This window comes from Peromyscus californicus, unplaced genomic scaffold, assembly GCF_007827085.1.
Source record: "Peromyscus californicus insignis strain IS unplaced genomic scaffold, ASM782708v3 Scaffold_9__1_contigs__length_137607984, whole genome shotgun sequence".
In the NCBI taxonomy this organism is placed as follows: Eukaryota; Metazoa; Chordata; class Mammalia; order Rodentia; family Cricetidae; genus Peromyscus; species Peromyscus californicus.
In genome coordinates this window covers 65,189,894-65,203,044 of record NW_026294617.1, presented here as the reverse complement: position 1 = coordinate 65,203,044, position 13,151 = coordinate 65,189,894, and the positions used below count along the sequence as shown (strand labels likewise).

The 13,151-nt window shown below is 41.0% G+C and overlaps 1 protein-coding gene across 3 annotated transcripts in view; it reads left to right on the top strand.

Annotated features, from left to right (window-relative positions):
* The window catches only part of Fhip1a (FHF complex subunit HOOK interacting protein 1A), a 236,684-nt gene that overhangs the window by 161,450 nt on the left and 62,083 nt on the right, over positions 1–13,151 (top strand). For all 3 annotated transcript variants that reach the window (XM_052730252.1, XM_052730251.1, XM_052730250.1), the window contains 2 exons: positions 6,490–6,648; positions 8,497–8,583. In XM_052730252.1, coding sequence (XP_052586212.1) covers positions 6,490–6,648; positions 8,497–8,583 — 246 coding nt within the window. The remainder of the gene's footprint in view (positions 1–6,489; positions 6,649–8,496; positions 8,584–13,151) is intronic.

The window sequence follows — 13,151 nt, the reverse complement described above, 5'->3', positions numbered from 1 at the left end:
GATATTGAAAATATTACTCATCTAAAAGAAATGAGCTATCAAGTCATGAAAAGACCACAGGATCCTTAAACACATACTACCAAGTTGGAAGAAGACAATCTGAAAAGGATGCATGCTTTCTGATTCCACTAGATGACATGTTAGAAAGGAAAACTCTATGGTATCAATAAAAAGAGAAGTATCTTCCAAAGTAGGCAGACAAAACATGGGGGATGTTTAGGGAAGTGAAAATATTCTCTGTGGTACTCTTAATGTGGATACATGTCATTGTGTATTTGTCCAAAGCCACAGAATGTACAGCAGAAGTGAATTCTTATTTGAACTGTGGACGTTGAGTAACTATAATGTGCCCAAGTATTTCAAGATATGGAAAAGACAAGAACTTCTAAGAATATAAATTGATATATAACTTAGGAAAGCCATACAGCGGTGGCTACTAACATCACATATTTGCTTGTGTGGCCCTGAAGCTTTACTTATAAATATTGGCACAGGGATGTTCAGTTGAACAACGATTTAAAGAAAATAAAAGTTGAAATACATGAAACAAAAGATAATTAGACCATGATAATGTGTATTAGCATGTAGCTACACCTATATGTATGAAGACCAACAAATCTGAAAACATGTTGCATAATGAATAGGTAGCAAAGTTCCTACCATGTTAGCATTTACATAAAGCTTTCGAATGGTGCCTACCATTTTTTTTTGGACACATACATAATTTAAGTAAAAAACAAAAACAAACAAAACCAAACCAAGAACAAGAGTAATATGTGTTAAGTTCAAGACTCCAGTCAGTCTCGAGGTTGAATAAGGAAGAGGGATGGCAATGGTAGTGGAGTAGTACTTGTTTTGTTTGTTGGCGCTGTGGGTTGACTGAACCCAGATCCTTCCTCATGTATGTACTCTACCACTCAGCCCCATGCCCCAGCTGGTGCTGTGGCAGTTTTTGAAAAACATGCAGAATACTATAAGTAAACTATTGCAAAATGATAAAAGTCTGATAAGTATTGCTGGTGGTTTTCAATTCTATTATTCTCTGCTTATCTGTAATAATTCATAATTTAAAAATTCAAATGTATTGAGAGAAGAATGTGGTGTTGTTTTAATGTTTAAATTTCCATTAACTGTGTTTAAGCTGATTTCACTAATTGTTGCTTTTACAAAAATGCATTCTAAAACATTGTGCAGTTCATTAAAATTGGAGGGAAAACAACATTTCCAGCTGACCTTATTTGCTAAAATGGAAGACAAGTTTCTTGTGTTAGGTTGCCCCTCAGGATAGAGCCCATAATCTCATTTATACCCAGTTTTCCATAATTACATCTGACAAAATAATTAAAATAAAAAGACCCCTTTATGTTGCAGATAAAAGCATACTCTATTAACCAACCAGCTAAGGGCCACAATTGACAAAGAGCTTTCTCTAATTAGTATGATTGTCAAAGTGTGTTAGCATCAGGCTGTTGGAAGAGTAATGACTCTCTTAGCAAATTGGACCTCTTTTGGAAACTTTGTCTTCAAAGTTGATAAAAAGAGCTGGCTGGTTCTGCTCTCTCATCTCTTGATTCTCAAGAAAAGAAGAATACAGATGCCCTAGAGAGCAATCTGGTACCACAAATGGTTGGGCACTAAATGATCACGCCTCTCTTTTTGTTTTTATAACCAAATGTTGATGGTTACACTTAGACCATTTGTCACATGTTGGCAAAGAGAGCACAGAGCCTACTATACATAAATCAAGCAATACAAATCAGAGCAGGTGACCTTTAGATACAGAGCCACAGGTAGGAAGTTACTTATCCCATATCCAGAATTTATGAGGCCTTTTATTTTGGCAAGTTGTATCAAATGGTCTCCACCAGGTGTTTTGCTGCCAGCTTTCCACCAAAGCCATCTGCTAAAAATCTTCATTTGTGCTAGAATGAACCAAGTACCATGGGATGTTACAGGCTGACTCTAGCTTGCTCAGTGATATGTGTGTGCATGGCTTGTCCTTCCTTCATCGCCATATGCAAACCATTGCACTAATCTTGCATGGGTTATTTTCTTTAATCCTTACAGCAGCTCCTGTAAGTTTTGAGAGTTCAATAACCATCAGGTAATGGCAGAGTCTGGCTCAAAACCACATTTGTCTGATACTAAAACTGCTTGTTGTAGTATTACCACACCAGACTGTCAAGAAGTTATTGCTTTGCACTGTTGCTATCCAGATGGCCCTCTATGGGAATCCTTCCTTCTTTTTTTCTTTTCTTTTCTTTCTTTCTTTCTTTCTTTCTTTCTTTCTTTCTTTCTTTCTTTCTTTCTTTCTTTCTTTCTTTCTTTCTTTCTCTCTCTCTCTCTCTCTCTCTCTCTCTCTCTCTCTCTCTCTCTCTCTCTCTCTTTGTTTCTGTGTGTGCGTGTTTGTGTTTCCATGTGTGGAAGTGTAGGTGTGTGTGTTCATGTGTGTGTTTGTGTTTCCATATGTGGAGGTGTGTGTGTGTGTGTGTGTGTGTGTGTGTGTGTGTGTGTGTGTGTGTGTGTGTGTGACACCCCTGGGTTTGATGTTAGCCTTCTTCCTTGACCCCTCTACCTTATCCACTGAGACAGTCTTTCAACTGAAGCTAGTTATTGCCATTTGGCTGATGCAACTTTCCAGCTTGCTCCGGGGCTTCCCCGTCTCCACTTGCTGAGCACTGGAGTGCTAGTCAGCACACCTCCGGCTTTTATGTGGGTGCTGGAGACCAGGACGCGGGTCCTCATGCTTGTGAAGCAAGACCTTTCCCTGCTGTGTCATCTCCTCAGTCCATGGCAACTCCATTTAAGGATCCTTTTGGGAGATAAGTGGAGAGTACTTGGTTAATATTTAATGTACTGAGAATAAACATAACGTTTTACAATTTTGTGGTCTGAATCAATAAAAGGCTAAAAGAATAGACGGGCATTTTATTTTTAATTAGCTGTTGAATGCAGATATATGTGCATTTTTATAATTCAGTTTTCAAGTTACACAGTGAAATTTAAAAGTAAATCACTTTTGATGTTAGTTCTTGAATCTAACAAAACAAAACAAAAACCCAAAACCGCCTCCTCATCTCCTGTTGCCTCTCTTTCTCTGGTCCTGCTCCCTTGGCACCTCTGTATTCTCGAGGGTCTACCTTGGAGGCTGGCCTCTCCATCTCTCCTGGCCTGACTTGTTCCCCGTGTAAGCACCACGCTTGCCTATGCATGGCCCAAAGCCCCTGTTCTAGAAGAGTGTGTAATCTACGCAAACAACTCTGAACTCAGAGCCGTGGAAGGGGATACAGTTGTCAGTAGCTGTGATGACTCACACTCCTGTCTCGAAGAATGTGTGATGCTTTTTATTTTGCAGAATATTTTTCTCATATTTTTTGCCACTCTGAGGAAAATAGCTGGGCTATTTCCTAGCCCTGTCTTACGGTGGCAGGAACACGGTGGGGACACCCTGCCCTACCTACCAGCTGTCACTTCTGCATGGGGTGTGTCTTCCTGTCTGGGCAGGTTTCCTACTGTTCATATCCTAGCCATGCCCTTTTGGAATACTCACTTAAAAAGTGAATATTAGGTATGTGTTATTTTTAATTACTGTCACTGATGTATGTAATTTGAAAATTAATGTTGCTGTAATTATATTGATATACTGAATAGTTATTCCCAGCTTTTTAGTCAGACAAATTAAGCTTGTCTTTATGAATTCATCTTCAGAGCCTCAGAGTGGTTAAGAAAGCAGGAGAACACAGAATTAAAGTCTTCGTTCTGTGGTTAATTTAGCATGAGTTAGCAAATGTAATTGACTTTTAAAATGTAGCATCAAGATTGGACTTCTCTTCTAGGAGGACTTTGGGGCTCCATATGCTTTTGCCAGAGGTTTCTAATTTACAACAGACAACTCATTTGGGTCACATTCAAAACTAGTATTAAAGTGATTTGTATGAGTCTGTTGACAAGGAATTAAGTACTTTAAATAGAGGCCATCTTCCTTGGGGACCACAGATGCCCTGATTTTTAAAGGGATAAGGGATCAGTCTTGCTTACAACTATTGTTAGCACCGGACCTGAAATTAAGTAGTCAGGATTTTTTTTTTCTTAAATCAGTGAGTTCATGTATGAGTGAATAAAGATTACTAGGCAACAGAATAAAGAACTGTATCTGTATTATCTCTAGTGTTGATATGGTCCATCTGTTTCTCTCACTGTCTTTTATAGTGTGGGTTCCTACACCATCTCAGCGCTTAGCTTCTCCTGTGGTTTCCTCAGGTTTCGTTGTACTAAGACCGCTCAGGCTTGTACTCTCTTGTTGAATTCATTGTGTGACTCTTGGAGGTCACATTCGAGACTCAACACACCTGACTGTATCAATCATCCGTATCTCCAGTGTAGACTGATGTGGCCAAGTCAGATCAGGAGAGATCGAGGAGACAGCTAGTAAGCTAGTGTATTCCAGAGAGGTGACGGTCTCACCAACGGGAAAGGAGAGGTAGAAGTAGCTCTTTGGACAATTTTTCTCCAGGACTTTAGCATTTCTGGCTGTAAGGCTTCTCTGTCTTTGGTTCTCCGTGCCAGGCTCTGTGGATTCTTTCATCTTGTCTTCCTTTCCTCATCCTCTTTGGTTTTATGCTCAAGTGTCATCTCCACATGGATGGCTCTAGATGGCCACCTCTAGCCCAGAGCACTCTCCCAGGCACCACACCCTCACAGCTGTCCATAGGGCTCTCCATCCAGGTGTCTCACGAGCTTTCTGTGCAGGGCCGTAGAACCCCGCAGGATGTGGCTCGTATTTACCTTTGTTTGTGTGGTTGGTCCTCCCTGCTCTGACGGCACTGGGTCTCTCAGTCCCGAGGAGACAGTCTCCTCTTTCTGCGTTCAGCTCTTGGACCGGCTTTCCTCTGCTTGAAATATTCTCCCTTCCGCCGCTCATTTTCTGGCTTGTTCGTGTTTACTCTCCAGCAGCCTAGACAGCACTTCTGAGACCAATTCCCATTTTCACCCCCTCCCCCTGCAAGTCAGAATGAAGAGCTTTTGTATATCAGCCGCATCCTAAATTTCCTATTGTGCGTTTTGAATGTTTCTAACACTATTATAATTCCTTGTTTGTCTCTCGATGGGCTGGAGATCAGTGAGACATGCCACTATTTCTTTTCGGGGCCTGACTCGGAGTACGTTCTGGAATGTTCCCATCCATTTGAGTCACTTCAGGATCTAGGCTAGAATGGTGTCTCTTGTGATTGACTTCTGTTTTGTTTTGTTTTCTTCTTTCAGTTTTTAAAGCTGCATATTTACTTATTTATATTGCATGTGCCCGTGGGTGTATGTGTGTGGGCATGCACATGCCGTGGTGTGGAGGGGTGTGGAGGTGAGAGAACAGCTTCCTTGCAGGAGTCAGTCCCCCCTCCCCGCCGTGTGGGTCCCAGGAGTAAAGTTCAGGTGCTCAGACGTCGGGCACCCTTCCCTCTGAGCCATCTTGCCAGCCCTAGAGCTGACTTCTTGTGTACAGTCTGTGTCATTCTGTACGTTTCCTAAGTCAGGGTGGCTGGGACGCTTCATAGCTAGCATTCCTTCCCAGTTGGGAAGCCCCTGGCCCTGTGAAAGTCACTGCTTCCCCAGTCTTCTATCCTGTAAGCGCTCGGCGTCAACTGCGATCCAACTAAATGATCAAGTCGGAGAACTTGACAGCTTAAAGCTCTTAATCTCACTTGCCAGGCCCAAATACTGTCAGAATAGTTTTAAGAACTGGGTGCAAAGGAGAAAAGTAAATCCCAGTTTTGACTTAAAACCAGACGTCTTGGTTAGATTATCCCAGCCATTTTGTGTGTGAGGTTCCACTTGATACTTCAGTGTAGACTCCCATTAGCTCTCTTTGAACTGTATCCCAATGACCTGTCCTTCTCCCCACCCAGTTCTTTCTTCTTGTTATGTTGTTTGTGGTGGTTGAAGGAAATAATATATATGAAAGTATTTTCTAACATGCAAACTTGCTAGTACGTGTCAGTCTTGACCCTTAACATGCAAGCAGTCTTTCTCCTAAGTATATGCATAGCCTCTGGTCCTGGACCACCTCTATCCAAGGCTGCCTCCCATAGACTAGAGTGTGTGCACTGACGTATTTCTCTGTTAGCTCTCTCCAAGTTGTGCTGTCCTGGGTTTCTTATGAGTTTGCCCCTTCCCTGAACTTCTTGGGTATGAGGCTCATATTTCGTTCATCTTTGTGTTTTGCCTTCTTATTTGCTTGACTCCTAGCCCATCATGGTGCCTGACCTAGAAGATGAGTCACCCTCACCAACCTCTTGACTAGTAGCTAAGTAGCTCTGATTTTGCCTTGCTGTCAGCTGGCCTTCCTATTCTATCCATAGCTAGTTGCTACCTTCTTATATTGCTAATCTCTCACTACTCTGTCTTTGGACTAGTAACCTTGGCATCCTTGTGAGCTGTTAGCTTTAGACCATGGACTTCAGACAAGACTATTTTGCCTTTTGTTTCTGAATGCAGGTACTTGCAACTGGACTCAGTGGCCTCTACTCGTCCCTGCCCACGAAGTTGGAAGAAAAGGGTGAGGAGTGGCACTGCCTTCTGAAAGACGACTGGCTGCTGCTGCCTTCCCTCGTGCAGTTCATGAACTCGCTGGAGTTCTGTAATGCCGTCATCCAGGTAGGCACCGCAGCGGCGGAAGCCATCAGGGGCTGGGGTCCGGTCAGAGCTCAAGCCGTGCCGGGGATTAGCGTGCATAAGCACCACTCTCAAAATTCACCCTTCATCAGTTTTGAGAAGTATGTATGGAATCATGAGGCTTTGCTCGAATCCCACTGAATATCCTGAAAGTAGTGGAAATGTTTGGTAGGGCTTGTGAAAGTTTCAATAGAGAACAAATGAAAAGATTTTATTTTCTCTATAAAAAGTGTTATTCTGTTTTGATTATCCACTTACCCATCAAAAATAAGTTCACTGGCTGACTCATTAAATAGATATTTTTAGGCTGCTTAAGTACTCCAAATTATAACCCTTTTACTTCAAGGTCTTCCTGGGAGCTTACAAAGGAAAACACTTTATTTTGCTTAATGGTGCACACACTACATAAAGAATATTGTTATCCCAATTGAATTGGGAAGAAGTTAACAATCTTCTTAGCTACACAAATTAAATTTGCTTTGAAATTGGCTCGCTTTAGGGGAAAAAACAGCCACTGAACTCTTGTGTATTTGGCTTTTTGATTAGATTTTTACCGTCAGATTTCTTGTTACTGTTTTCAATAAAAATCCAATTTTATATATGTTTAAGGGTGTACTAAGTTTTCATCAAAACTTCTTCTATGTAGCATAAATATTACCTTAATATTGGATTTATTAAGGAATCAGGTTTGTTTTATGGTGATTTTTTTTTTAGGGTGAGAAATGTTAGTTATAATCTGTTTATCTACCAAATAAAGAGACAGCTTCTGGAGGAAAATGAAAGTAAATTACTTTAGTTCCTATCTCATTTTTATTGCTAAGTCAAAGGAAGTTTTATTTGTATTTAAGATAAATGGATTACATTTTAAATTATTTTCCTTTTAATATTATAGTCTATCAACATTTTCTTGCAGAAATGTATGGAAATAAAAATGATGGAACTACTATTAGCTCTTCTTCGGATGTACACAGAGAGATTGTCAGTAATTTAAACAGCTAGCCTTACTTCCCTAGAAATTGCTTTTTACTTGATTGTTTGACTGAATCAATCTCTCTCTCTCTCTCTCTCTCTCTCTCTCTCTCTCTCTCTCTCTCTCTCTCTCTCTCTGTCTCTCTCTCTCAGTTAAGCTGGTGGGCATGGTGAAGAACAGGGAAATTATATATTTGTCTGAAATTAAAGGCAACTATTATTTTAAAACACTTAAATAATGATTTTGGGTTAGGGAACCCCTGAAAGGATTACTTATAAAAAATATTAGTAAAGGTTTGTCCATGTTACCATGTATTTTGAATATCAAGTTTGGGAAGTTCAGTACCACCAGCAATGTTTTCTGCTTTTGAACAGCTGTCCACTTTTTATGAGAATGTTTTACAGAGCCTTTCCTCCCTAATATAAATATCAGACAATATATCTTCAAAGTTCTCTGTTAGCAAAATAAGCGTATTTAATTATAATTTTCTATAGTTGCACTCTTAAAAAGGTAGCACAAATGGATATGGAGCCCAGAGGGAGTTAAGGGGGCAAAAATTATACTTTCTAATTTATTCATTTTAACTTATAAATATTTATGCATAGTCAGTCTATTCATTGTCTTTTTCAAATCAACTTTAAAATTAACATTTTTCTCTATATTTGGAAGTATAACTTTAGCTGTTTATACTGTAATAGATATTTGGAAAAAAATCATGTCATTGTGTGGTCTGAAGTATTATTTAACAACTGAAAACATGGCCCAAATTTGGGTTTCCATTTTGAATGCAAGATGTGCACAAAACTGCTTGGTCTTAAGATACCGTGGAGATTGAACCCTGTGTTCTGCTTCTGTCTCAGGTGGCTCACCCTTTGATCCGCTCTCAGCTGGTCAGCTACATTTACAATGGATTCTTGGTACCAGTATTGGCTCCTGCCCTCCATAAGGTCAGTGATGGGTTAAGGCCATCTTCTGTCTGCTATAGAACAGCTGAGGGAAACTGAGGGAAGCAGGTACAGTGTAACGACTCCGCAGTGGATATAACCTTATTTTTCTTCTCGATCCATCCAAAGTTCTTAGTAGTATCGAATGTGGGTCTTAAAAATAGCCCTGGTGTAAGTTGGATGGGGTCCTCTTGGTGTTGTGGAATGTCAAGTAAGACAGTCTGTAGCAGAGGTGATGCAGTCTTTGACTCTGGGGTCTGCTTCAGTTCATGGGTGGAGCTGCTGTGAACATTCTGTTAAACTGACCTCCGAGGCCTTGTCTTCCATTGAGAGTCATGGGCTGCTGTGGCCATGGAGAGGGTGGAGGTAGCACAGGGGCCAGAGCTTTGCCTTCTCCTTAACAGAATGTGATTTTCTATTATAACAATTATAAAGTGAAGCCACTTTAAGGTCCCATCAAAGGTTGGCTGTCTCTTTAGCACTGCTCTGAATTCCTTATGACTCTCATTTTACATTTAATAAATCAACTGATATCTTTTCCATTGAGAGTTGTTATGAGACACACATAGAATTCTGATTTTAAGGAGTCTTTTTCCCTGGTTGGGAGAGGAGCAAGAATTAATTTACAATGTGGCTTGAGTGAAATGCCCGTCTTTCTGGATATTTAAATTACATTTTATGTGCTCTTATTTTGTGAAGTGGGAAAACCCAGGTTCTAGGAATGCTGTGGGTTACAGTGTGTGCCGATGGCATGTCTGGTTCATAAGCAGCTAGTGTCACTGGAGCTGTTTCTCTCTCGTTGTTCAACGCCCTTTGAGTTTAGTGGACACATTTTTGTGAAACAAACTGTGCTTGGTCTGATACGGGATTTCCTCAGGTTACTTTAGTGTTTTATAGACTCAAAGAGACCAAGTCTGTGGAATTAGGGCTGTCTTGGGAAAGGTAAGGCATTGGAGAACACGTGCCTTCCATGTTTCTATGCTGTCCTTCTGTTGGCCAGTATTCTCCTGTTCTCTGTTCTGGGATGGGGTGAGTGTCTGGCTTTGGAGGTTTCTAAATCTGTGTGGAGAAGAACTCTTTTTTTAGTGGTATACAGTGGTACTACAGCCAGTCTTGGCAATAATTATAACTCTCTCACATAGTCTTTCTTCCTCTTTCACTCCCAAGTTTTTCCTCACTGACCTACTGACACTAGATAATGCTGTTGATAACTATTGTAATCGTGATAGCTATTATTATTATTTCCCACACTACGTGTTATTATAATTAATATATTTTAATGTTATAGATGTTGATGGAAATTATTTTTGTGTGTTAATGGGCAATCAAGTGATGTTTTGATACATGTATATATTAAGATAATGTTGAAGTTAAGTTAAACATATTTATCTTCCCAAACATGTATCATTTCTTTGTGCTGAAAACCCATCTTGTAACTTTTCAGGAGTATAGTACATCACTGTTACCTGTAGACACCCTACGGTGCACCAGCACCTGATAGCATCTTGCTATGATCTCACTATAGCTTAGAACAGTGAGCTGTTTGTAATTGAGGATGAGCTCTGACCACAGAGCTGTAGTGAAGACCTTTCCACCTCACTTCCTCACAGCACTTAGGAACGAGTGAGGAATGGGCATGAGGTGTGTATGTTCAACATCTCAATCCACAGAGGCGAGTACACTTTCTGAGGGTAGGGGTCCCATATGTTCTGTTCTCTGGGATATGTCACTGCTGAGTGTGGACATCTCCTTAGACTGGAGAAGTATGGAAAACCAAACCAAACCAAACAGCACACAAATAGAATGTTTACTTTAGTACTGGCAATTGTTGGCTTCCCAGACAGTGCTCTATAAGAGAATGATTTTAGACAGCACTGTATACATTACCTGACTTCATTTTTAGAGTTATGTCCATAATTTAAAATTGGAAAAATTTAAAACTACAAAGTTAATACATGTTTATTTTTAAAAAGTCAATATAGAATGCAGGAGATGAAAAGTGAATGTTGCCGGGCGGTGGTGGCGCACGCCTTTAATCCCAGCACTCGGGAGGCAGAGCCAGGCGGATCTCTGTGAGTTCGAGGCCAGCCTGGGCTACCAAGTGAGTTCCAGGAAAGGCGCAAAGCTACACAGAGAAACCCTGTCTCGAAAAACCAAAAAAAAAAAAAAAAAAAAGAAAAGTGAATGTTACTGTATGTGATTTGAATTTGCAACTCCCCAATTAAGATGCTTTAATTTTTATCCATTATTGACAGTTCTTCTCAGGGTATTTCCATTTAGTGTCCAGGGAGACCAAAGACTGATTGTTCTCTTATTTATTTTTTCTTCCTATTTTCCTTGGTGTGTGTGTGCGGGGGGCGGGGGGCGGTGGCGGTTGTTCGTGTTTTTACCATTTAGAATTGAAAAGATTAGGAAGGCAGGGGCAACCTCTCCTCCACCTCTGGCTCTCTCAGCGACAGTGATAGGAGTGTGTCCTTGAGCAACAGCCCCGGGACAGACATGCAGAGAAGGTCGGAGCTTGAGTGTATCTTGAGAAGCTCGCAGTGGGAGCATCCTAGTTCTTACATCTCCTCCTTGGGTGCTGAAAAGGTTGCTTCATGTCTGGGCTCAGGTCTGCTGTAGGAATTCCCAGTGTGTTTTGCAAACTTCAGGTCTGCTGCCCTGACAAAAGGGCCTTAGTTAGTCTTCCAGATAAAATTCCTTTGTGCACTCTGTCACCTAAATCATGCATAACTTTTCAGTTACCTGTCATCGGTGTAGGCAGCTTATAAAGGTGAACTTATTCTCTTTGTCTCATAAATCATACAAATAAATCCATACTTGAAATTCCCTCCACATACAATCAGTATATTTCCACAGCATTTATTAAGCAGAGATTAAGTGTTGGAAAGCCTTGTGAAAGGACTGGGAAGATGGCTGTCCGTAAAGTGCCTTCCACACAAGCTTGAGGATCTGAGTTGGATCCCTAAAAATCCATATTAAAAAGTCAGGCGTGGTGTCTTGTACCTTGTGTCCCTGTCCTGGGGGACAAGGTGGGGCTGGGGCAGATGGAGACGGGTGGATCCTGGAATTTCTTTAGCTAGCTGTCCTATCTGAATTGATGGAACTTCAGATTTAGTGACAAGGTCTGCCTCAAGAAGTAAAGGTAGAGAATGGGGAAGACGTTTGACACTGACCTCTGGCTTATACACATGAATGTACACACCTCTACCTACACTAACAAGTACATAAACATGTGCACACCACATACCATACCCATGCACGCATACGACCTTGTGAGTAGGAAAGATGGAGAGGGGCACGTAGTCTGAATGAAGGCCACCTCCGAGGTTCCTCCCCACCGCTGTGTATGAGGGTGGGACTCTACACTCCAAAGCTGTTCTCGGCGTGCTTCCTTCATCCAACACTGAGACACGGCCATTCCTCTGGGTTGGTGCAAAGGCTCACACGGTTCTTCTTCAAGGGCTGCATGGCTTTCTTCTGCAATCGTGTCCAAGCTGAACACAGAAAGCTTTGGGGCCAGGAGTAGAGTTTGCTGAACATGTGTGGGGCCTTGGGTTTAACCTCTAACATGAGGAAAAAAAAAAAAAGGTCACTCAGGAAGCTCTGAACACAGAACATTTTTATCAGTTCATTTGGTATACCACCTAACCTTGCTAAGTGCATTTGTTATCTGGCCCTACCCGAATCATCTCAAGGTTGTTGATTTTAACCTACTTGTGTTAATATTTATATGTTCTTTGGAGAAAATATTAATACACCTGATTTATTTTGCTAACCTAGACCTTCTGAGGATTTTATATAAAACATGACAGATAAATACATCATTCTTTTAAAAGTTTTGAATTACCAAATACATATGGCATCCAGAGTTTGAAATAAGAGATAGGAAGCCTACTTTGGACATTTTGGGAAAGGATTTTTTTTATTTAATTTATCTATGTATTTTACATCCTGACCTTGGTTTCTCTTCCCTCCTCTTCTCCTACTCCCTCTCCCTACCCTCATCTACTCCTCCTTCTCTTTCTATTCAGAAAGGGGCATGCCTCCCATGGGTATCAACAAAATATGGCATATCAAGTAGCAGTAAGACTAAGTACCTCCCCTTTTATTAAAGTTGGGCAAGGCAATCCAGTATTATAGGAATAAGTTCCCAAGAGCCAGTCAAAGTGTTAAGGAGAGCCGCCTCTCCCGTTGTTAGGAGTCTCACAAATAGATCAAACTAAACTGTCACATATATGTAGAGGGCTTAGATCAGTCCCATGAAGGCTCTCTGGTTGTTGGTTCAGACTCTGTGAGTTACTATGAGCCAGGTTACTTGTTTCTTTGGGTTTTCTTGTGATATCCTTAACCTCCTTGGATCCTACAATCCTCTTTCCCTCTCTTCAGTAGGATTCCCTGGGTTTGGCCTAATGTTTGGCTGTGGGTATCTGCATCTGTTTCCATTAGTTCTTAGATGAAGGCTTTCTGATGACAATTGGGGGACCCACCAATCTGATTACAGGAGATGGTCAATTCAGGCTACATATCCACTATTATTAGGAGTCTTAGCTGGGCTCATCCTTGTAGAT